At 39.3% G+C, this 24,535-nt stretch overlaps 1 protein-coding gene across 2 annotated transcripts in view; it reads right to left on the reverse strand.

Annotated features, from left to right (window-relative positions):
• PDE318 (P-loop containing nucleoside triphosphate hydrolases superfamily protein) overlaps positions 1 to 24,535 on the reverse strand; it is a 201,633-nt gene that overhangs the window by 106,663 nt on the left and 70,435 nt on the right. For both annotated transcript variants that reach the window (XM_089830202.1, XM_089830198.1), the window contains exon 6: positions 12,038 to 12,112. In XM_089830202.1, coding sequence (XP_089686328.1) covers positions 12,038 to 12,112 — 75 coding nt within the window. The remainder of the gene's footprint in view (positions 1 to 12,037; positions 12,113 to 24,535) is intronic.

A 24,535-nucleotide genomic window follows, 5' to 3' on the forward strand; every position in this document is an offset into this window, starting at 1 on the left:
GACGAGGACAGGTGCCGGGATTACCTCAGGACTATGAAATCTGCATTAAAGAAGGGCCACGATGTGGCAATTCAGGCCCTGACCCGGCGAAGGGAGTGGCACTTAATCAGAGCATATATCCGTTGGATTTTTCCTCGACGATTCGAGACTTGCTTTATAGACAGGGGCTGGCCGGCAACGGAGACAGCTGAGATGCTGGCCAATTGGGCCACGGAGCCGGAATTGGGACCCATTGACACTCCTATGATGAAGCTGGCACATGAGGTTGTGGGACTATACAAAGATGTTTACTACGGTCGTCAGCGTGCAGAGGCGAACAGGGTTGCAACAGAGCGATCATTGGTAGCTGAGACTGAGGCTAGACAGAAACTAGCCACCGACTTGGCCGCCCAGCAGGCAGCTTGGGCCACAGAGCGGGCAGCATTACTGGCAAATTTGGCAGCCGCAGTGCAGGAGAAGGACTTGGCTAAGAAAAGTACAGAGGTAGCGGTTCGAGATAAGGATGCGGCTGAGCACAAGATGCAGTTAGCCAGGACGCAGACCATGGACGCGGCACTTCTTCTAAAGGAGGCCGTCGAAGTCAACTCTCAGATCCAGACAGATCTCCGCATTAGGACAGAACAGGTGTATGAGTTACGTCGCCAGCACCACACTTCTGGGACGCCCCCTTCTCTCTAGATTTTCTGTAGTTTGTAAGTTGTCTCCTAATTTTGTGAGTTCTCAGGAGACGACTGTTTTTTTGGGGGGGATGGTGTTAGCCGACTGGATGGTCCTCTATAGCCGACGGTCCGACGGTGTTTTTGTAGCCGACAGTCCGGCGGTAAATAGTTTGTAACGGATAGAATAATTGTGGCCGACGGACTCCTTCGGAAAGGTTTGGCAGTAGTATTTATATCCCATCTGGGATCATTGTAATTAATCAATCATCTACTATTGCGAATATAATTCTGCTATTCTGCTATTATTGTCTGTATGTGTTGACTTCTTTACCTGTACGGTAAACACACATCAATCTAACCAATAAAACTCAAACCTTTTCATGTTTCCAACATGCACCCATGACTCCAAGAAATTTGATTACCACAATTGACGTAAGGCCATCTCACCTTCACTCATTATCCTGCCAGATTGCCATGACACCTTGATCACAAAAAGATTCACCGAAGTCGGCCACAACATTACTAGTTAGGATCTAACATCAATTGTTCTAACTTCTCAGTACTTTGATAAGTAGGAGGTATTTTCCACAACAAGTCAAATTGTAATATTGCTATCAGGATTTAGCTGTGTAGTTTTTGAGTCAAACTCGTTGACCCATATATCATGAGTAGTATTTCTAAGTGCTTTGTCAATTCTTCACAAAACAATCTTTAATCCATTGAATCTATGTCTTCAAGTAAACTAATCATTATGCAATTGTAATGTCCCCGTTTTTAGCAGGTTCCTGCAATTGGCCAAGTCAGTCACCATCACAACCCTCGCGAGATGAGAGTAGGATTTGAGGGTCTCAGTTGTGTGGTTGTAGGCTTTCTAGCAACCTCTGGTGTGTTTTGGCTCCATTTGAGGGACTTACTATTTATAGTAAGTCAATTTGTTGGTTCTTATGAGCTCAGTTGAGTTAGAGGAGTTGGAGGATGCTGTCAGTTTTATTTCGGGCTTCCGGTTTAGGCTCCAAGAATCTTGGAGGGAGCATCTATCTATAGTAAGTCACCCCGTCAAGTTCATTCATCGTCTTTCATCATCAAGATCACTTTGGTGTTGTCAGATTTCGATTCTAGTGCTTCTTCAGTTGTTTTCGCAAGACAGGTGAATTATTATTATTCATCTAAATAAATTGAGGTTGCTATTTTTGTTGGTCTTGTTGATTGGTCACCTCAGTATCATAGCTCGTTGGAATCGGGACGAAAAGTTTTAAATCTTGGCAACAAGAAATAGTGGCCTTACGTGTCAGAATTTGAAGTTATGGTGGAAAAGGTCATTTTTGGAGCCAAAAGCAATTAATAAATTAGTTTATGATGGCACTTTATTATGTTTTAATGTTGTGTGTGGGAAGCTTCTTAAGTGAAGTTCATTTGGGAAACTTTGTGCCATTTGGAGATTATAAATATGAGCCCATTTGATGAGTTAAGCACGCTTGAATATATATTTGTTTTTTGTGTCTTTGTGGCTTTTTCCTGAGTTCCGAACTGTATGCCCTTGCTGATGTAAAAGGGTTAAGTCTGAGAAGTTCTTGGCAGTTGTGCTGAAGTATACAATTGGCCAAAATTCTCCTACTATATTCCTCTGGCTAAGGAGAATAATCTTGATTATTACATTAGAAATCATATTTACTCTTTGAGAGTCTAGCTAAGGGTTTCTATGGAGTTTTTCTGATAATTATCAAGGTTGAGTTGCAACTTGTTGCTAGGGTATAACATATTGCACATTCTCCTACTGTTTCATTCTGTATCATGGAGAATTGAATTGATTGAGGTTGATTGGTTTGGAGGGAGAATTCGGTTGAGTCTTACAACTTCAAGACTGCTGAATTGTGATTGGAATTGATTATGAGAACTGCCGTTAGCTTCCAGCTGGTGACGTTGAGCATCCAAATTACATTGGCAATCATCTCAAGGCTGATCGATTATACCTAAGCACACTGCGATTGTTTCCTGAGAAAATCGGAAGGCAGTTTGGAGCTGCGTTTTAGAATTGAAGGGGCTGTGGCTAGTCTGGTAAAGCCCGAAACTAATTGCTGGGTGCATTCTAATAACAGTGGGTCAGTCAGGATGTTGGTGAGGTGCATTTTACATGGAATAACTGGTCATCAGCTGCGGCTTCCATTGTGGGATTGATTTGGCATGTGACAGTTCATTTTGTGAGCCGGCATGAACTCAACTAATAAAAAATCAGGTTTCCACTGTTTTTAAATAATTTCAGAATTGCTTGAATTTAGATAAATACGATCAATTGAAATTAGTTGATTGTCAATACTAGTTGTTACAGTTCAAAGAGTTAGTCGCCACATTGGATTCATAAGAAATTGATGCTTTCATATTTATTACACGAGTAACATTTTCAGTTAGCATTTGCTTCAGTATTTGTATGTATTCAATTTGCCAATTATATATGCCAAAAATAAAAAAGGTACATTCCAAATATCCTAAATAAAATGTTTATCAGGTATGTACCAAATGTTTGAAAAAATCTGATTTGTGAGGAAGATTGGTGAAAATTTAGTCAAGTTTGGCATTGCTCAAGTTATAGCTAGGTCATGGGTTTTTACAGCAATTGCATCTTCAATCACAAAGCATAGTCTAAATAATATATCGTGAACCACAAAATCTGATTCCACAGAGATTTGATAGACCAATCAAATTATTCTTCATATGTCATTGATTGTTCCTCCCGATTGCTCTGTCACACTTCATTTGATCATAACTTTGTCCAAACTTGTTTCTAACTTATGCGATCCAACATACAACATCTAGGGACATCTCTGAGTTTCCCATTTGTAATGCACACTCTAATTCAATCTCCAACACAATGACAACACTGGATTCACCTATTCCCGCACTTCATCAGTTCACCCAGGTACTGTCAATCAACACAAACCAAGTTGACATCAATAGCAATACAATAACTGATCTCTTGGGCATCAAACCTGCACAACATTCCTCAACATAATCTACATCAATTATGCTGACAATCTCCCCCTTTGGCATTGATGGCAACACTAACTTTCCTAATTAACAATTGCACCCCCTTAGTTGAATCATCATCCTTCTAATCTTCTACAGGTCTTCTTCCCAATAGTTTTCTCCCCTAGTAATTTTTTCCCTCGGTAAACTTCTCCCCCTTGGACAACAATGCCAAAAGCACCACTCAACATGAGTCACCTATTGGTACAAACATCTTCTTCACCTCCAACAGCTCCCACTGAACAGCAGTCCCCTTTAGATCAATCCAATATGAAACAAGTCCACTAGATTGATGTCACAATATCATCTCAGTTCTGCTCCGCTACTAGTATAACCCCTAACTTACCTCTCAGGTATGCAAAATCATTCTTAGGTAATGGCTTGTTGAAGATATCTGTTACTTGTTCCTTCAACTTCCTTCTCCTTCACTTTCCCTTTCACAAAATGATACTTTGTTGCAATATGCTTAGTCTTGAGTGTTGTACCAAGTTCTTAGACATATTTATTGCATTGGTGTTGCCACAGAAGATAGTCACTGGTACTATTATCTTCTCATCGATTCCCTCTAAAACTTGCTTCATCCATACAACCTGTGAACAATTGTCGGAAGCTACCACATACTCAACTTCTACACTAGATTGAGAAATGCAACTTTGTTTCTTGCGTATCAATGACACAACTCTTCCACCTAGGAAGAATGCACCACCACTTGTGCTTTTCCTATCATTAATGTTTCCTGTCCAACTTGCATCAATGAACACATTTAGAGAGAAATCACCTCAATGTGGATGCTATAGACCATACTCTATAGTACCTTTCAAGTACTCAAATATCCTTTTACTACCAACATGTGGGATTCCTTAGAATTTTACAGAAATCTTGGCACTATCTGAATTGCATGTGCTATGCCCGTTCAACTATAAACGAAATAATGCAACTTACCAATCATGACCTATACAATATTTCATTAACTGCACTTGATTCATCATCGTTTGACAACTTACATCTTATCGCCATGGGGGTTCCAACCGGTTTGGAATCTTCCAATCCAAATGTCTTGAAACTTCCTTCACAAACTTGTACTAACTGGTGAAAATGCCATTTTCTAAATGCATAATATGTAAACCAATGAAAGACTTAATATCTCCTATCATTGACATTTCAAACTCCTTCATTTCTTCTACAAACGCCAAGCTCATCTCATCATCTCTTCCAAAGATTATATCATCAACAAACAGTTCAGCTATCAACATCTTATCACCTTCAATCTTCATGTATACATTACTATCCTCAATAGTTCTTTAGAATCTTTGATACCAATCTTGCTCAAAAAAGAGTGCAATCTTTCATACCATGCCCTTGATTCTTGTTTCAAAACATATAATGCTCTTTGCAACTTACACACCATGTCGTTATCTTTTGATAATGCGAAACCATCTAGTTGTTCTATGTATACTTCTTCTAGATTACCATTCAAGAATGCAAACTTGATACCCATTTGAAAATTTAAATTTCTTCTAAGTTGCATAGACAAGTAACATTCTTACCCATCAAGTCTTGCAACCTGTGCAAAAGTCTCTCTATAGTCCAGTCCTTCTTCTTGTGCATTACCCTTGCATACTAGTCTTGTTTTGTTTCTAATTACTTCATCATCTTCATTTAATTACACCCACTGTGTGTCAATCACTTTCCTATCTGTTGGTCTAGGAACTAATGTCCATGTATCATTCTTCATAATCTGGTCAACCTCTTCCTCCATAGCCTTAATTCAATCATAATTCTTTAATGCTTCATTAACTGTCCTTGGCTCAAATTTAGAAATCAAACAAGTGCTTTCACTAATTTCCTTCCAGTTTGTACACCAGCATCCTTATCTCCTATTATTTGATCTGCAGAATGATTCTGCTTCACATACCTTGAAATTACTGGTTCAGGTATAGGAGCTGCTTCTTCCACTAGTTGAGCTATATCTTCCTCAGTGTCAATACAATAACTGATCTCTTGGGCACCAAACCTGCACTACAACATTCCTCAATTCAATCTGCATTAGTTATGCCAACAATATCATTCTCAAAACTAGATCTCCCAAAGGTAAGTGAAACAATATAAAAATTCATGTTTCACTTTAGTTACAAACATGTTTATTTATTATCACTTGATTTAATTATGTCTTTCTCTTTGAACTTTTCATATTTTTTAATATTTTTTTATTTATATTTGTTGACGAGTTGATGAGATCAATTTGACCTTCAACACAATCATCTTGAGACAACTTCTTAAGGTTTTGAAGGAACTCTCTAACATGGTCATCCACTAAATTTTAGCTCTACGAAGACAACTATGAGAGTAGCCAATATTTAAGCAAATGATCCTAGATGCTACCGGATTGGAGTTTGTCCAAAATCTTCTTAGTTTCACTAACATCATTCTAACTATGCTCCACTTTACCAAAATAGATAAGCCTTGTTTGGGAGAGAATATGACGGTATCAACTCAATGAGTGAGAATATCAAGATTACCATAAATGAGAAATAACAAGATCATGAAGAAAGTTTCTTCTAACAAGTGCACAAATTTATTGAAAATAGATGGAACACAATGACCAACCCACTACATCTTCTTGCTTTGTGTTGAATACAAACAATTATAGTGTTGAGGTCCTTTCTATGACAACAAAGTCCTTAGTCTGATGTAATGACAATGTAAAAAAACTAAAAACTGTGAAAAAATTATACTCTAAGTGATATATTTAATATAAATATAAAAGAAAAATAGGAAATAGAATCAAATCAAACAATTAAAGAAAGGAGTGAAAGAAAGCTAAGAGGATGAATTTTAGAAGTGGTGAAGAAATAATTGGGAAAAATTTCAACAATTTGGTTTACAAATTGAAATTGGCTAATCAAATGAGAATGAGTCTCATTGGCATTTTATTTGATCAAGAAATCACACAACTCCATCTTGGTTTTTGTTATTAAAATAATGAAGAGTGTACTACAACATTATCATGAAATTATAGGACAGTTTTTGTTGGAACAGATTAAGGCAATTTGTGGCTAGGAGCATTCAACCATTGCGGTTAAACTTGGAAGAATCAAGTCAACAGTGGGTGTATTAAGATGCAGTGTTAAGAGGAGCAACCTGGTTCAAAAGGTGGCTCCATATCAGGATGAATATGAACTTGATGAAAGCATATAACATTTAGATAAGTGTTCAAAGAACAGCAGGTATATGGATTGATGATTAAGTTGGAAAGTTCCACTTAAAAGTTGAAAAGTCTGGGGAAAATTTTCCAGCAATTTTAATGGAAAACATGGACAGATAATTTAGAATAGTATTATTCTTTCAGTTTCAAAACAGAAAAAATTTCTTTTGGATGGACAAACTTCACTTAATCTGAAAGCAATGGAACACTATGATTCTTCCATTATTTCATGTATAATTGATTGTGCTATTTGTACCTTTTAGCTCGAATGGCTTTCTCAGCCTAGTTGATTGGCGAATTTTGTTACTATGTGACCAATAGACAAGACGTAACTCCTTAAAAATGGAAAAATGTGATCATACATTTAGAATAGTTTATAAGCATTTTTATTAAATTGCTGAAGCCCACGAAAAAAAATAGATTATTTCATTAGGAAAGACCAAGTTTAACATAAGCAAATAAGAGGCTGTCATTCAGTAGATCATAATGGATTGAAAGATAAGGTAAAGATGAAGAAATCTAATACCACCAACTTAATCTGTAATGTTCTCGTTATAAAATAAATCAATTATCAAACTATTGTTAATGGGCCGATTGATTTAATATATCTCGGACCCATTTTTATTTTATTTCCGTAGTTTGTGTCACCGTCGGCTATCTTTATACACCCTCGGAAAGTTTCCCAACAGCTATTTAAGCATGGCTCGTAGGTAGTCTTTAGGTATGCTTTTTGATTACTTCTATGTATTGTGAATTTCTGTTGCAGTTCTAGATCGTTCGCCATTTTGGAAGTGAAAGATCTTCCCTATTTGGCTCGTGCGGTTTCAGTGGGATTCAACCCTCACCCTATTCCGTTGTTGCATGTAATACTTCGCTAGATCTGGCAAATCGGAGCATCATCTTTCAGCATATATATTTCTTGAAAGAATTATCTGTATTTGAGTCTCTATTATTTTGTGTCTAGATTCCATCAAAATATGTGTTTGTGAATGAACAAGAGTGTTTCACCATGGGGCTCAGATATCTAACCGTACCACTTCTTGTCCTTGTCCATAGTTGCTTCTTCCTTGGTTGTACGGCCTTCACCCTCCACCCACACCTCCATACATTCTTCCTATCTTCCATCAACCCCAACGTATGGCCTACCGTACAGCCATCTAGCATCACGTCATACACCATTTTCTCCACCCTCGCCATACACCGAATTGCACCACCATAGATCAAAGCCTCCTCACTGTACGGCTACCCTGTTGTACGACCTCTTCCTTCATCCTACTATACGGTTACCAAGGATACCGTATGGCTCTGCTTCCAGATACGACATCCTCCATTCATCTCACCATATGGCCACCAAAGATACCGTACGGCCTTGATTCCACCTACTCTCCTCATTCGTACAGTGCCAATAACTCTCCTCATTCGTACACAACCCAATCCATCCATTGTCATACACATTGTATACCATACAGTAGCATTCAAGTTTCATCCAATTGGCATCCAAAGTTCAAGGACATTACATAATCTTCCCTATAACCTTATTTAAATCTCCCTTTTAGTCTCCTAAAATGTCCCTAGCAGTTTTGAGATGCTTTTTCCTTGATGACTCATATAGTTCCTTTGCTTGCTCCCTTGTCCTAATGTCCCAATTTTTACGCCATCCTGTTGTGCAAGCATCAACCGAGTTTCAGAATTTTTTGTAGGTTGTTTCCTGATGTGTTGGGGGGTTCCAATGTTCTTGGTGAGCTCAATTGTCGATTTCAATGGGTTTTGACAATAGTTGCTATTCATAGTATGTTTTTGTATGACACCAATCGTTATAGGTTTGTTCACTTTGGTCTTCAAAAAACCTGCTAATTATAGTAAGTGATGGAACCAATCTTTCTAGATATTTTTGGGTTTGTTCTCTTTGATCTTTGGAGAATGCTACTATTCATAGTAAATGCTTGCAAGGCACCAATCTTTCTAGGTTTATTCTCTTTGGTCCTCAAAGAACATTTATATTTATAGTAAGTGGTTGCATGTCATTGTTCTTTCTAGGGTTTTTTAATTTGTCACCTTTGGTTCTCAAAGAACACCATTATTTACAGTGTGTGTGTGTCTGTGTGTGTGTGTGTGTGTGTGTGTGTGTGTTTGATAATTGATTCATCATTTGTCAACTTCAATTTGTTCTGGCCTATTTAATTCCTTGTTTTCAACACCTTGCAAGTTTCAATAAGATGGAAACTATTTTAATATTTTCACTTAAATATTTCAAAAGTATCTTTTTAATATTTAAGCAAGTATTTCTAACAGTGTCACTAATTGGGATGCCTAGGCTATGGGAGAATAAGTTGTTCTGAGAAATATTTGGGACCCTTTTTCAAGGGAATATTATATTTGAATGTGACCTAGTATTTCCCTCCAAGTCTACATATTAGGATTGGGCTCTCATTCTGCTTGTACACCCATAACAAGATGTTGGCAAAAACCCTCTACAACTAATCTGGTTTCGACGAGGCAAGATCCACCCTAGCTGGTTGTTGATTTTGAGATAGCATTTTCAATGTTTGCTCGAAGTTTGGTTATCAGGATTTAATGAAGATAGATTTAAAAAAAGATGAGCATAATATTTTCGGTATGTAAAGTTTCTTTTTGAGGCGTTGTTCAAGTTTGGTAAGATTTGACTTTGTTTCTCAGTGTTGTCCATACAAATTTCAATACTTAGGAACCCTCATTTGTGCTTATAACTCTCTGAGATTTTTTTATAGTTCCAAGTATTCGTGCAATGTATCCCCTACTGTTGGCTGATGAAGACAAGTATTACATGTGCCATTTCTTTTGCATTTAATTTGCTAGCTTAAGTCACCCCTTTGGCAGGTAGCACCCAGCTTCAATAGAGGACCTTTGGGTCTAGGAATTAAAAGTGGTGTTAGGGAGGTCTTAATTCCTCTATTGCAGGCCTCTACTTTATGTCTCATTGTTACATCTCTTTAGGAGGCAATTTGGTGTCTTATGAAAGTGATTTAGAGTTTCATTTCCCTGTGCATAGTTGTAGTTGTCCCAAATTAGTACCTAGGCGAGTTACCCTCTTTACGGCAATCCAAGTCTTGTATTGCAAGATGCATTGGACATTTGATGGAGCAAAGGAAGTCTGAACGGTCTCTTTCGATGTACGGATGGCAATGGCGGAATTTGAGTGGGTGGATTGTGAGTAAGTACAATAGAGGGAGATGTCATGAAATGAGGGGTGAAATAGAGGGGAAGTTAAGGGAAAATGGAAGGTAAGATGGAGGGTGAGATGGAGAGGAAACGGAGGGAAAATGGAAGGTAAGATGGAGGGTGAGATGGAGGGGAAATGGTGAGAGAGGGGAAATGAAGGAAAGATAGAAGGTGAGATGGAGGGTGAGATGGAGGTGAAATGGAGAGGAAGATGGAAGGTGAGATGGAGGGGAGTGTACAGTGGAATTGGAGACCACTCTTTTGGCAAGGAAGGATGAAGGAATTGTACGATGATTAGAGAATAGCAATACGGATGGAATGGGAGTGTGTGTCGTAAGGAGGCAACAAAGTTGTACAGATGAAGTGTGAGTGTAACATACAAAGGCAACAGAGATGTACAGATGGAGTGTGAAGGTGTACTGTACGGTTGGACAAAGGCGTACAATGAAGCAAGGAGTTAGGCATGGTGAGAGTGGATATAGGGTGGGGAAAGGGAAGTATGGCATATGGCATTTGGAAGTAGAATGTACGATAGAAGAAAGGTGGGTGTTGGGAGCGAGAGGGAGGAGTCAAAGTGTGTGATGTAAGGTAGAGGAAAATGTAGTGAAGGGATGCACAATGTATGAAGGATGTCGTGCAACATTTGGGATCTTGCCACAACGTAAGGTAATAAAGTAAGCCTTATGAGTTAGTCACCAATTAGAATATACAATTAACATTCGCCGAGGAACACAAGAAGAACAAAAAGATATGCAATGTTGTCGCCGAATATTAATTATATTTGCAAATAAAGATGGTGCTCCAATTTGCCAATCTAAGGAAAGTAATACAGAGAATGGAATAGGGTGAGGGTTGAATCCCACCGAAACCAAGACAGCCAAGTAGGGAAGATCTTCCACTTCCCAAATATGGAACGATACTGAACTTCAACAGGAATTCGAAGTACAATAAAATAATCCAAATCATTTATCTACAACAACTAATCCAACGGACATATATACCCTGTCAGAGGAAAACTCCCAAGGGAGAAACAATGTGCCAACACGTGACATGGAAAACACCTACATCTAGGAAAAAATAAAAGATGGGCCCAAGATATAGATAAATCAATCAGGAGCCTAAATAAAGTTAGTATTTTATTTTTATTTAATGATGGGGATATTACAATAGCAACAATCATATGAAGCTTTGGACATGCTGCTGCTGACAATTTCAGGCCTTCACAAGTTTTTAGCATATTTTATTTGGGCCTTTGGAAGGGTTGAAGGGTAGAATTTAGTAGATGAAACTCCAGGACCAGCTTGTAGTAGAGTTAATGTTCTCTTGTTGAAGCAAGATTCAATTTCCAAAGCGTAACTCAGATTTTATTCACGGAAATCTTCATCATTGGCACTGTTCCAGGTCTGCTCTTTGTATTGCAATTTATTTTCAAATCATATGTATTGTGCTTATTGAAGGGTTCCGGGTGAATTTGTTATTTAATGCATATTGGTTTATACATCCTTGCCAGAAAGATGTTATATAAATGCTCTTTAATGACAAATGAAATCTGAAACCAAACAGCAAACCCATTCATGTTAGAATTCAAACTTGCAAAGCATTCTCGAAAAGAATGAGGGGCATACACTACACTCAATCTCTATTTTTGATCCATTTCCTACAGAAAATGGTTTTAATGATTAATCATAAATTCATAATTGATGAGAGATATATGCTTCAAAGAATAACATTATACATATTAGAACTAACCATAAGTTAACAAAAGGTAGCCCCTTTTATCAGTGGCTCATATAGCATGGTGTAATTGCTTTGAGTTTTGACAAAACCTATATCTAAAGATGCTAAGTAAGAAAAGGAATGAATAATCCTCTCAAAATTATATCACTATTAAATTTCACTTCAAAGAAATGTTAAATATATTTTCATGAAATAAGTGAAACCACTACATCCAAACCTTGGCACAAATAGATGCATGTTGCTTTCCTGTTGATGTGATCCTCCTTCGAAATAAATCAACCGCTTGTAGGACCTGTTCCATGAAAAACTAGCTGTAAGAGCATTGAAATGATTTTTTTACATGGAAGACATCTTCCAATATAAGCATCTAGTTTCCTATAAAACAGAATATTTCATCATAATACATTTCTCAAATATGTAGTGTGGGTTGCTTATAATTAGAGTCTTCTTGTCTTTATATTTCTGAAACCAGTGTACAGGTCATTTAGGGTTAGTACCTTCTCATCTTCTCTTGCCAATTCTTGCCATATACTCTTGCTTTGACTGTATCGATCATGTAAGTCTAAACTGTTTTTTATCACAGTTTCATTCATTATACCCATCTATCTTGACTGAGATGAATGCTATGCTTTTCCAATGTGGACTCTTGACATTGTATGAAAACTATTTTATTTAAAACTAGTAAACAAATCAGATGGCAGATCTATAAGAATGGTGGTTGTTCTATGTAATGTCCCATCATTGATATGATATGATAGATTTTAATGACGTCCACGAGGCTAAAGAAGCCTATGGGACACACACGATCACCCCCCAATGTAGGAGAGAAACTAATCTAACTGCATAGTTTTGGTTAACTTGTCTCTCCTTCGCTGAAGTTTGATAATCAGAGCATTGTTCTCTCCACTTGATCCTCCTCGAATAAGTAGTTCAAGTCCTTGTTCTGTAATATCTCTGTATAACCAGATCTGATGTCATTGTATGCCAGGCAATCTTTGATAAATTGCTGCTCCGTCTCTAACACTCCCATATTACAAAATAAACATGTTTTGTCTACCCACTCTTCCTTTGGAACTTGCCATCTACTAGTTTCACATTGCAGCCGATGTGAACTATTTCTGAGTTGCGCTATCAGCATTTTTGCTCTCCAATTAATAGGTGCTCTTATATAGGCCTTTTTCTCATCACTAGAAGTGGAGTTAAATTCTTTAATGTAATAAGATTTTGTCCGCCCCATGTGCCTTGTCCATAGAATATTGCAAAAAATTTCCATGACAAACTTCTTTATTTCTTTAATATTATTTGGGCAAGTATGGATGTTGATATCCCATTTTCGTATCCATTTGTCATTTTGCTTCATCCATGTGCTTTTCCGCCTAACAAGTTTTTCATCTATGACTAGCTTGGGCCAGCAATGTGTTTCTAGGTCTTGGGTTTTCTTTAGATAGCTTAGCATCCGAACCAATGCGACGACTTCTAACAGAAAGGAACCCACCTCAGCCAATAAGATCTCATATGGTACCGTGGTCTTGACTTTAAGATTGCATGTGATGAAGTGTTTTTGAATTCTTTCTACCTATCGCCATTTCTATTCGGACATACTACCACCCCGAACTTCACATCCGTATAGAATAACCGAAGTGACCAAGAAACCAAAAAGAGTTTTCATGGTCGTCCAATCCCATAATTTTTGCGTTCCTACACCTGTTTTGTAGAGAATATAATGCCTTCCAGCCCCTTTGAATACTTTTTGATCTGCATGTATCCCAATTGAGTTTGTTATGAAAATCTATGCCCAAGTATTTGTACTCTTCCGCAATCTCTAGAGGGTTACCCTCAAACAGGAACTTGTCCTGTATACCCCTATTCCTTTTTAGTGAGAAAATCATAACTTTGGTTTTGCTAGTGTTCACTTCCATTCCCACCTCATGGCAAAAGCTTTCTAGAGCTTTCAAGTGTTCTTTCAAACCTTTAGCCGTTCTAGCAAGTATGATGAAATCATCTGCATATAAAAGCAATCTTATCACAAAGTGAGCCAGTTGTACCCCCTCACCAGTTGTCTTGTTTATCCATTCTTCTAGCTTGTCAATATAGAGCCTGAAGAGTGTTGGAGATAGCGGACAACCTTGTTTAACCCCAATGTTGCTGCCAAAATCTTCTAATAGCCCTTCCATCGTTCTGATTTTAGCTTTAACCTGCTCATACAATTTGTGAACAATAGACCTAAGTTCTTTAGGAACTTCCAACTCTTCCATTCTATCCCAAAGTTTGTTACGTGACACTGTGTCAAATGTTTTTTTTAAGTCCACGAAATAGCAGAAAGCATCGGCCCCCTAAGTGTCCCAAATTTTCTCTATCAAATATCTTAGAGTGATGCCGTGATCTATAGTAGAGTGCTTCGATCTAAAGCTTGCTTGCCCTTTTTCTCTTTTGCCTTCTGTTTTAGCTCATTTACTGATTTTCTGTTCTACCATGCTGCCAAATAACTTTCAAAGAGTGGATTGATCATGATAGTTCAGTAATTAGAAGGGTTGTTTATGTCTCTGCTTTTGTGGAGTGGAATCACCACACTTGTTGTCCAATTTATAGGGAAGCCTTCTCTATTGACACTGTTGAAAATCTTAGTGATGTGTGGTGCCAAGATTTCAACACCCCACTTTAAGTATTCAGCTTGTAGCCCATCTATATCTTCAGCTTTATCCGCAGCTAGCCTCCTTATGCCTTGAATAATATCATTCTGGCTGAATAAATCACCTGTAGTCTCGGTTACCATGGTTGTATGTTCTCCCAAATCATGTTTACCGTACAGGTAAAATAAATGAACGCATACAGACAATGAACAGCAAAACTCCTTAGATTATTCGCATATGCCAGAACATTACATTATGCTCCATAAGATGAATGATAGAAGATGATTTACAATGATCCCAGACGGGATATAAATACTATCCGCCGGACCTTCCTGGAGGAGTCCATCGGCCACAAATATTATGTCCGCTACAAACTATTTACCCATTGGCTACCAAATACAAAACACTGACGACAATCATGCCGTTGGCTATAGAAACACTGCCGGGACCATCCAGTCAGCTGACACCATCCCCCCCAAAAAGAAAAGTCGTCTCCGGACGACAATTACAAAATATCTGAAACAAATTAACAAACAAAATACATTAACAAAGTGACTACAACAAAAATCTGCTTCTGTCACATCACTTCCACATTCATTCAATTACATCTGTAGCCTCTACTAACACAATACTGTCTCCTCAAGCTGACCTTGATAGCCACCTGTGCTGCTTTCTCTGTTTTCAATTCCTCGGTACCCTGAGCCAAGTGTCGCTGCCCTGCCTCCAACTGGATGATTAGCTCCTCTCGAGCTCTCTACGCATCCACCAAGACAGCCTCCCAGCCAACACCTACTCCCAGTGCCTTTGGTACACAGACAGTCCATGCCTGCAGTAACTTCAACTCTTCTCAACTGGTTAGACTCCCACGACTGATATCCGCAATTACTAGGGGTCCAAGGGGCAATGCCCCCAGTGGGGTCGAGGGGCAGCGCCCCTCGCCACCAAGACCAAATTAGCACTTCGAAACTCACACAAAACTGCACGAAACACACCATTTCTGTCATTTTCTGCCGATTCTACACTCGTTGTAGCAACCACTGATGCTTCCCCTTCCCTTTGGCATCATCTGCTACTCATTCCGAACAACTTAAATTTGTCGTCGTTTTTTTTTTTTTTTGAAAGAAAACCCCTCACACCCATCTTCTACACAGACTTGAATACTCTCTCCTTCGCAAATGAGAAACAGAACTCCAACAATCTTTCGTTGAAACATCTCCTCCGGCAATGAGAAACACAAAATTCTGAGAATCACAGTGGATGTATTCTAATACTGCTCCTTAGATGGCGCCCTAAAAAATAGAGGAAAGCTTCCTCGGCAGGAACAGCCCGAATGTCACAGCCGGATTCCAAAATCCTTCCTCTAGAAGCCCATGGCTAAGCACATAAGCCGCGGTGAAGAGAATAACGGGCCAAGCTCGTCCGAGGGTGTTGCCAAATCTTTTCGTCCGCCGGAGACTGGTTTACATCTGTGGGAGCCTGCTGCATCTAATAAACAAAAGAATTGCCGCGTGAATACAGCAAGAAGAGAACCCCGCGGACAACCTGCTACGGACAGATTCCCGCGGAGCACCTCCTGCGGAACACCTCCCGTGGATAGGTGCCTGCAGAGTGCCTCCCGCAGATAGGTGCCCTCAAAGCACCTCCAGCAGAATTTTTTTTTTCAATTTTTTTTTTTTTTCTTTCAAAAATAAAAATACAGAGTTACCTCAATTTTTGCCTCCAGGCGTCACAATTTTGCAACGACGACGACGAAGGAGCCCTCAAAGCATTCGGCAACGACTTCTTCAGCGACGGCGACAGTGTCGAATCATTCTGCAACGATTTCTTCGATGGCGACAGCGACGGTGATGAAATCTTTCAGGCGCGGTATGTTTTCAATTTGGACCCGTTGACTGCCTGAGGGATCTCTTCCCTGTCCAAGGTTGACAATTTAATTGCTCCATTGTCGCCGACTTTTCGGATCTGGTATGATCCAACCCATCTGACTTTGAACTTCCCCGACTTGATTTCATTTCGCCTGTCATACTTGAGTACCAGCTGCCCCGACTGAAACCTGTTGAGTTTGTCATGCCACGCCTTATGTCTGTTCTGTGTCACCTCCGTCGCCCACTGTGCCTGCGGTCGTCGCGCATCTAGCTTATTTCCTTGCTGTCGGTACCCTTCAAGTAATTTTATGGTGCGATGCGTTCTTTTCTTCCTGTGCGGTCTGTTCACCGTGTACTGGACGGTGGAATTTTTCTTTTTTCTGGGTTTGTATTGCATGTCCTTCCCTTCTTCAGCCGTAACCTCCTTTGCGTCATCTGCTTCTCTGTATTTTTTCAGACACTCATTTTCCTCTTTTTTCTCACCTTCGTCGACTCTTAGTATATTACAACTCGAAAAGAGTTCGTAGTCTTCTATTTGCCAATGATAAAGGCCATTCACCGAGTCTAGGTCGTCGTCATTCGATCCTCCTTCTAGTGTCAATACTCCTTCGTCGTTTGGTTCCATTCTCCTCTTTCCTTCATCATCATTTCTTTCGTCATCACTGTCGCTTTCACCTTCTGAGTCTGACGATGCTGCCTCCTCACCTACCATTTGTGTGTGTAGGTCAATTATGAATCTTTTGCCTCCGCACTCCATTGATAGGGTATTTCATTTCCAATCATGTTTTACTTTTGCTTGCACCAACCAATCCTGTCCCAGAATAGCATCATATCCTTTTCTTTTCAATGAAATGACCACAAAATCCAATAAAAATGGTTGCATACCAATGGTTACTAGTTGCACCTTCAAGGTTCCTAACGGTTTGATCTCGTGCTGGTCTGCCGTGAGCAACTGAAATGTAAGTGGCCACAGCATCGGCTTTCCCAACTTCTTCCAAGTATCCTCCGACAACACATTCACACCGGACCCTCCGTCGACAATTGTGTCTGTCAGAACATTTCCCAAAATCCCCATCTCGACGACTGTCGGATGCTGTCCGGATGTGAGTGCCAAGAGCATTGGGTCTATTGTCGTCGTTGGACTACTGTCCCTTCCTGTGTCTTCCGTTGCTTTCGGAAATGGTGTATGATTCAAAATGGCCGTCCGTAACTGAGGCATTGTGAGAAGGAGGTCACTTATCTTGACCGGTATCTCCGTTTGTAAGATCTGTCATACAATGTTTTGTTCTGCGAAGTTCTTTGCCAAGGTGTCGGTGATGTCCTTCAACTGAGATGTCCCCATCGACGATGCCTTTGCAATTTCTGCCTGCACTTCCCCCAATTTTCTCTTTTCTTCCGCTTGCCTCCGTGTAATTGCCAGAACCTCCTCTACATCCGTGCCGACAGTGATCAAGTTTACTCCAAACTTTGGACACTTGGAATCTTCGTGATCGCTGGGTCCACACCATTTGCATAATAATTTCAGTGTGTTTGCCGCTGTACAATCTCGTGCAAAATGACCCCACAAATTACATGCTCGGCATTGAACGATCGGCCGTCCGTTTGCATCATACTGGGTTCGACTTCAGCTCCCATTATTATTGTTATTGTTCGTATTGTTGTTATTTTGCCCTCTGTTATTATTCCTGTACCCTCCGGATGTGGCACCTGCACTATTCGTATTTCCGCTATTGCCTGATGAGGAAGCCTCCTGTGTAAGAAACACCTGCAGAGATCCTCTTGTCTTCATGTTAAAGGGGCACTCTTTTGTCAAATGGCCCATAATCTGACAAATGTCACAAAATTGGTTCTTTGGACATGATCCTTTAGTATGACCGTCGGTCTTACACTCCGTGCACTACAACTCACTGCCTTTTGGCTCCTTCTGCATGTTTTTAAACTCCTTCATCATGCGAATTATGTCTTTCTGTAAACCGCGGACCTTCTTGCTACTGTCTTCATCGTCGCTGCTATCTTCTCTGGCAGGCTCGTCGTCATCAGAATCAGATGAGCTACTGTTCTTCTTCTTCTTTGTTTTCTGCTCACTTTCGAGGTCTAATGCTCTGTTATAAGCTTCCGTGTATGACAACGGTGGCACAATTTTCATTTTCCTCCGCAACTTCGAGCGTAGGCCTTCCACGAACCATCTTTTCTGAAGTCCATCTGCCGACTTACTTTCCATTTTGTTTATCAAGTCTTTTAATTTCCTAGCGTAAACGCGGACGGTTTCGTTCTTCCCCTGCCTAGTATTGAAGATCTCTACTAAAATTTCATTATCATCCCGCAACAGTTTAAATTCTGCTAGAAACTCCTTTTTAATGTTATCCCAACTGTTTAGCTTTTGTGGATCTATATCAGTGAACCAATCAATTGCTACGCCTCGTAGGGTGGCCAGAAATTTCCTCATCCAGTCGTCTTCATCAGTTATCCCATTTGCCTTCCAGATCATTTCACATGTTTTGCAATGTCGAATGGGATCGGCCGTACCATCGCCATTGAACTTCGGCAGTTTCTCTTTCAGTCCCGCCATCACAATTGGTTTCTGTAAACAGGCGTTGCTCGGTCCTGCAACACTAGCGCTCTTCACTCCCACACCGGCGGTCTGCACTCCCAAATCGGCAAACTGGTCTCCCACACCGGCGGACTGCACTCCCACACCGGCGGATTGTTCTCCCACACCGGCGGACTGCACTCCCACACCGGCAAACTGCACTCCCACACCGGCGGACTCAACAGTTGCGAACCTTGGTGAAGAAAAAAGATCTTCTGAAGTTGTCTCCCACGGAAGTGTATCTCGGACGAAGAGTTCACTCCACGCTCTTGCTCCGTCGGCACTCCGAGCCATGCGAGTCGATGCTCTTTCGTCTAGATTCTCTTCCCTCGGCGAACACAAATTCAAAAACTCCTCCTGTGCTTCTTCCACCAATTCCACCCGCTGCCGAATCTCCTCCAACAATGCCTCTGCACTCCTGTTTCCGTCGGCAATCTTCTGGAATCTACTTCGGCGGTCTGTCTGCTATGCCAGAATTAAATGTTCTTGTGCAGTACGGATTCCATCTTTTCCCTTGACCTTATTCCGATCCTTGTTGATCTGATTTGGCATTAATCTTCATTCCTCCCACCTTCCAGGTTCATAAGGCAACGGCGCCAAATGTTTACTGTACAGGTAAAATAAATGAACGCATACAGACAATGAACAGAAAAATTCCTTAGATTATTTTTTATGCCCCCTATTTTTCCAATAAAATTTAATAATATAATGAGTCAAAAAGATAATAATTAAATTGATATTAAATTATAGATATAATATTTACATAATAAATAAAATAATAATATCTTTATTATATAGTATTAATTGTAACTATAGTGATTGAATTATTATAATAATTAAATAATATAATATATTGAAATAAACAAGTAATAATTATTAATAAATAACATTAATATACTAATGATATAAATAATAAATTATTATAATAATATCATATTTGATAATTATAACATAAATCTTATAAATGAACATTTTTAGTATCTTATAATAAGTGAATGATCATTAATTAAATAATTAAAATGATAATAATAATTGATCATTATAATGATAATAACTTAATATTCTTATTATTAAAATCATTATAAGTATAAAAATGTTGATAATAATAATCATAACAAAATAAATACTTATTTTCTAATAATAAATATATCTATTCTCGCAAAAGTGATAATAATAGTAATCTAATATATTATATCAATGTATATATAGATTAAGATAATAATCATAATAAATTAAAATAATTAAAATAAATTTATGATCATTATCTAAACATATATTATGAATCATATTCTAAATTGAACTGGCGGCATTAATCATTGAAATGGCAGCATAGTTTAGGAGAGATTAGATTACGATCATGAAATGAAGAGTGTTTACAATTGGAAAGCCAAAGTCCGAACATTGACATTCAATCCAATGGCAGCCTTCCAGCATTTAACATCCTTTTTTGGAGGGAAAAAATAAAACATACCCCACAGCTTTTGAACTGATTCTGCAGTTCATTTCCTTATGTTATATTTGTCATTTTCATAAAATAATAAAATAATAAAAATTTCTGCAACAGGGATCCGTCTCAACGTGTGCAGAGCAAATCAAAACATTCGATGTTATCATATCGAATTTCTGGCTCTTCTTTTGTCGTAGACAACATGTGGGTCACAGACTTCACATCCGCTGAAGTGTGAGGGAATTTCGTTTTATTGGAGACATTTCGTGGGTGGTGGCAACTGGAAATCTCTACAGTTTGTTTGTTCCGTTTGCTTTTCGTTTGCATACGCAGAGTGAGGTCTGCATACGGTGGAGCCGGCGAGCCATCTGTTGTTGCGTCTGGTAGAGACTTCTTTGTCCAGCGAAACTCCACGATTTCATTTCTTGGGGTTGATTGAGGGGTCCACAAGACACGGGATCAGTGCAGGGGCAGATTTAAGGGTTTGGTCGGTAGTCTTAGCAACCGGTGGGACCATCCAGTACTAAACGCTTTGATATTGGCGGGCTTCCAGATGATGATTTTGCTTGATATGGTGTCCCTCTCTTTCAGTGGGCTCCAGCTCGGTTCCATTTGAAGACAACATTATGTGCCTCCAATAGGCGGACAAGCAGATCCCAGGTACGCCTTTTCCCTTTTTCTTGCATCTGATTTTGCACCTGTTCAGGCTTCCTTTGTTTCTTCTCCTGGCATTGGTAAATTCACAACAATAAAACACCATTAAAAACATATAAACAAGGCACCAGTGGGAATGATATGGTCCTCATGGACGGAACAAACGGGGAAATCATTGATACATCTGCAGAGAGGATACTTGTAAAAGTATCATTGACTGATCAACCGAAGATAAGAGAGGAACAGTCAGAACTTGATGGGTCCACCTTACATAACACAGGATCTGATAGTAACAGGGTGGCAGAGAATCAGATAGTCAGGGCACCCATAACAGCAGAACAGCAAACTAGTCTAGAAGAAGCTACGAAACACAACGACATCTCTGGCAATAGTGGTTTGGTCCTGACATACGGGGATAATTTAATGCACAGCAGCATCATCAAGTGGAACCAAGGGAGCTTCCTCATTATTCCAGAACCCTCAGCCGGACACACGAGTTCATTCAATCTTGGAGGGACAAATGGTAATTTACCCACAAACACTTTGAGCTTATCACAAGCCAGCGGACCACTCACAGGAGGCAACTACATCTATGTGAATGCCAAACAATATAAAAGAATAATTAGGCGGAGAAAGATACGAAAGTTTAAAAATGCAAAAAGAGGGAAGTTAGCAGCTTTACTTCCGAAACCGATTCCACAAACTCCAGACAGCGCAAGGGAGGGAGAACAAAGTCTGAAGCCGATTGAAATCTCTAAAACAATTAAGCAGTTTGATAATATCAGAGATATTAACGGTAAAGGGAAGCCAGATAATTCTCAGGTGATAGACACAGTGGAGGATGGGCTACCAAATAATTACAGCCCCACAAGGACACCTATGACGTGGTATCCAGACATCTTTGTGAAAGATTTAGTAGCTATGAAGGAAAGGGTGTGGGCACTGGAAGAGAGGAGCCAAATAGAAAGTATCACAATGAAAAGAGTTACTGAGGATAACTGGAAGCTGGCAGCGGAGGTCAAGTCTCTTAGAGAACAAATTCAAAAATTGCAATTTAATATGGAAAAAGGAGAGTATGAATTAATATTGTTAAAAAAAGAAGTAGGGGAAAAGAGGACAGCAGCAAGTACTATGGGAGAAGGAGAGGCTACGGAAGCAGACAAAAACCCGCAAATGAAAAATATTCAAGATGCCATGGCCAATATGGAAATAAAAGAGAATCAACTCAGAGAACAGATCGAAGAAGTTAGATCATGGGCTAACATAGTAAAGGGGCCAGCAAACACTCCTATTGACAACATAGAAAAACAATTTCGGAGACAGATTAGAGAGGAAAAAGAAAGAAATGAGAAAGCAACAAATATCGTTGTCAAAGGGCTACGAGACTATGGAGAATAGGAGAAAACAACGGATTTAGTTAAAGACTTCTTTAAAGACCAATTAGACTGGCATGGAACAATCATACAAGCTCAAAGAATCGGAAAATGGATTAGAGGAGGCAAAGATAGACATGTTAGAGTGACAATGAGGAATATAGGGGATAAAAATAACATTTTCAGCAAAAGGAAGTTTCTTAGAGGCACACACATATATCTTGATGATGACCTCACCGTAACTCAGCAAGAAGAAAGGAGGAAGGAATGGGAAAAAGTGAAAACAGCAAGAGGAAACGGCAAGTGGGCGTGGCTACAAAATGGCAAAGCCCAAATCAGCGACAAAATCACACGCAATAAATAGGAACTCGGGCCCACCCAGGAACATTTAACTATAGTTAGCTGGAACTACAGAGGTTATCCTTGGAGAAGAGGACCTGGGTTAGGGCCGATAGCTAAAGATAATGACATCATTATGCTTACCGCGACTCATGAACATGATGGATGTAGGGTTCCAGATTTTGAAGGGTATAAGAAGGTATCACTGTGGAATGAAAAGATAGATAATGGTAAGGGACATGGAGGCATCACCGTTCTAATAAAAGAAACTTGGAGCAGATTTGTAAACTTAGAGAAAGAAGATGTAAACAAGGAGTATATTTGGATAAAAATAACAGAGAATCAGATTTCTACAAGGGTGGCTATATGTTACTTCGCTCCAAAAGGCTCAAAAATATATAAAAAACATAGATTGGATCGAGAAGACCCGTTCGTTGCACTAAAAAAAGACATAGCAGCCTTTAGCTCTTTAAGGGAAATAATGTTAATAGGTGATTTCAATGCTAGAACAGCAAACAACCAAACTCTCAATCTTAAGGAGAGTTACAATGAAAGCAGAGATCCAGTTTGGCTCGAAGAAGAAGGGACACAAAAATGGGAAAGATCTTCACAGGATAGCATGGGAAAGATTAATCATTTTGGTGTTGAATTACTAGGCTTATGCTGCCTATACAACATGGTTATATGCAATGGTATGGAAAAGTGGCCTAAATCAGGAGGCATCACATGCAAAAGACACAATGGACAAAGTGTTGTTGATTATGTTATATGCTCGCAAGACTATGTCGCAAAGATAATTAACTTTGAGATAGAAGATTGCCCCATAGAGTTAAAATCGGATCATAACCCCATCTTGATAAGGGTGACTACTCACTTTAAAGATCAACATATTGTTCCAAAACTTTTACAGAAGAGGAAGATGATTCCGACTGGCAAAGTTTTAATGACACAAGAAAACCATGATACTTTTCAAGACTGTCTTTTGCGGCTGTCTAGGGTTCCGGGAAACCATCTAGAGTCTAAAAAACAGCATTTCATGGACAAGGATAATCTTGTTCTTACTATCATTAAAGCATTGGAGGAGTGTAAAAGATCTAGGGCCGCAAAAGAAGCCAAGAACACTTTTTCGGCCAATCCTTGGTTTGATGAGGAGTGCAAAATGGCAAAAAGGAATTGGAAAAAGAACATGAACAAAGAAAGTAGAAAAGAGTATGATCAACTAATTAAAAAGAAGAAAGAAGAGTATGTGAACAAGAGAAGAATAGAGTTGATTAATCTTGGTAAAAACAACCCCAGAAAATTTTGGAAAGAGCTTCAGCAGAGAAAAACAGAATAACATAACAGGAACCAAATGGCTGGAATATGCCAAGACTCTCTACGAATGTGATCTAAGAGAGCATAGTACCATGGAAACAAAGACTATAGGGGAGTTATTCATCGAAAATGATATTATTCAAGGCATTAGGAGGTTAGCTGCTGGTAAAGCGCAAGATATAGATGGGCTACAAGCGGAATACTTAAAATGGGGTGCTGAAATCCTCACACCACACATCACTAAGATTTTCAACAGTGTCAATAGAGAAGGTTTCCCTGTAAAATGGACTACAAGTGTGGTGATCCCACTCCACAAAAGTGGAGATATAAACAATCCTTCTAATTACCGAACCATCATGATCAATCCACTATTTGGCAAGTTATTTGGTAGTTTGGTAGAACAAAAAATCAGCAACTGGGCTGAAACAGAAGGCAAACGTGCAAAAGGGCAAGCAGGCTTTAGACCGAAACACTCTACTATAGATCACTGCATCACTCTCAGG

This window comes from Cupressus sempervirens, chromosome 1, assembly GCF_028749045.1.
Source record: "Cupressus sempervirens isolate cs-2001-9-10 chromosome 1, ASM2874904v1, whole genome shotgun sequence".
NCBI lineage: Eukaryota > Viridiplantae > Streptophyta > Pinopsida > Cupressales > Cupressaceae > Cupressus > Cupressus sempervirens.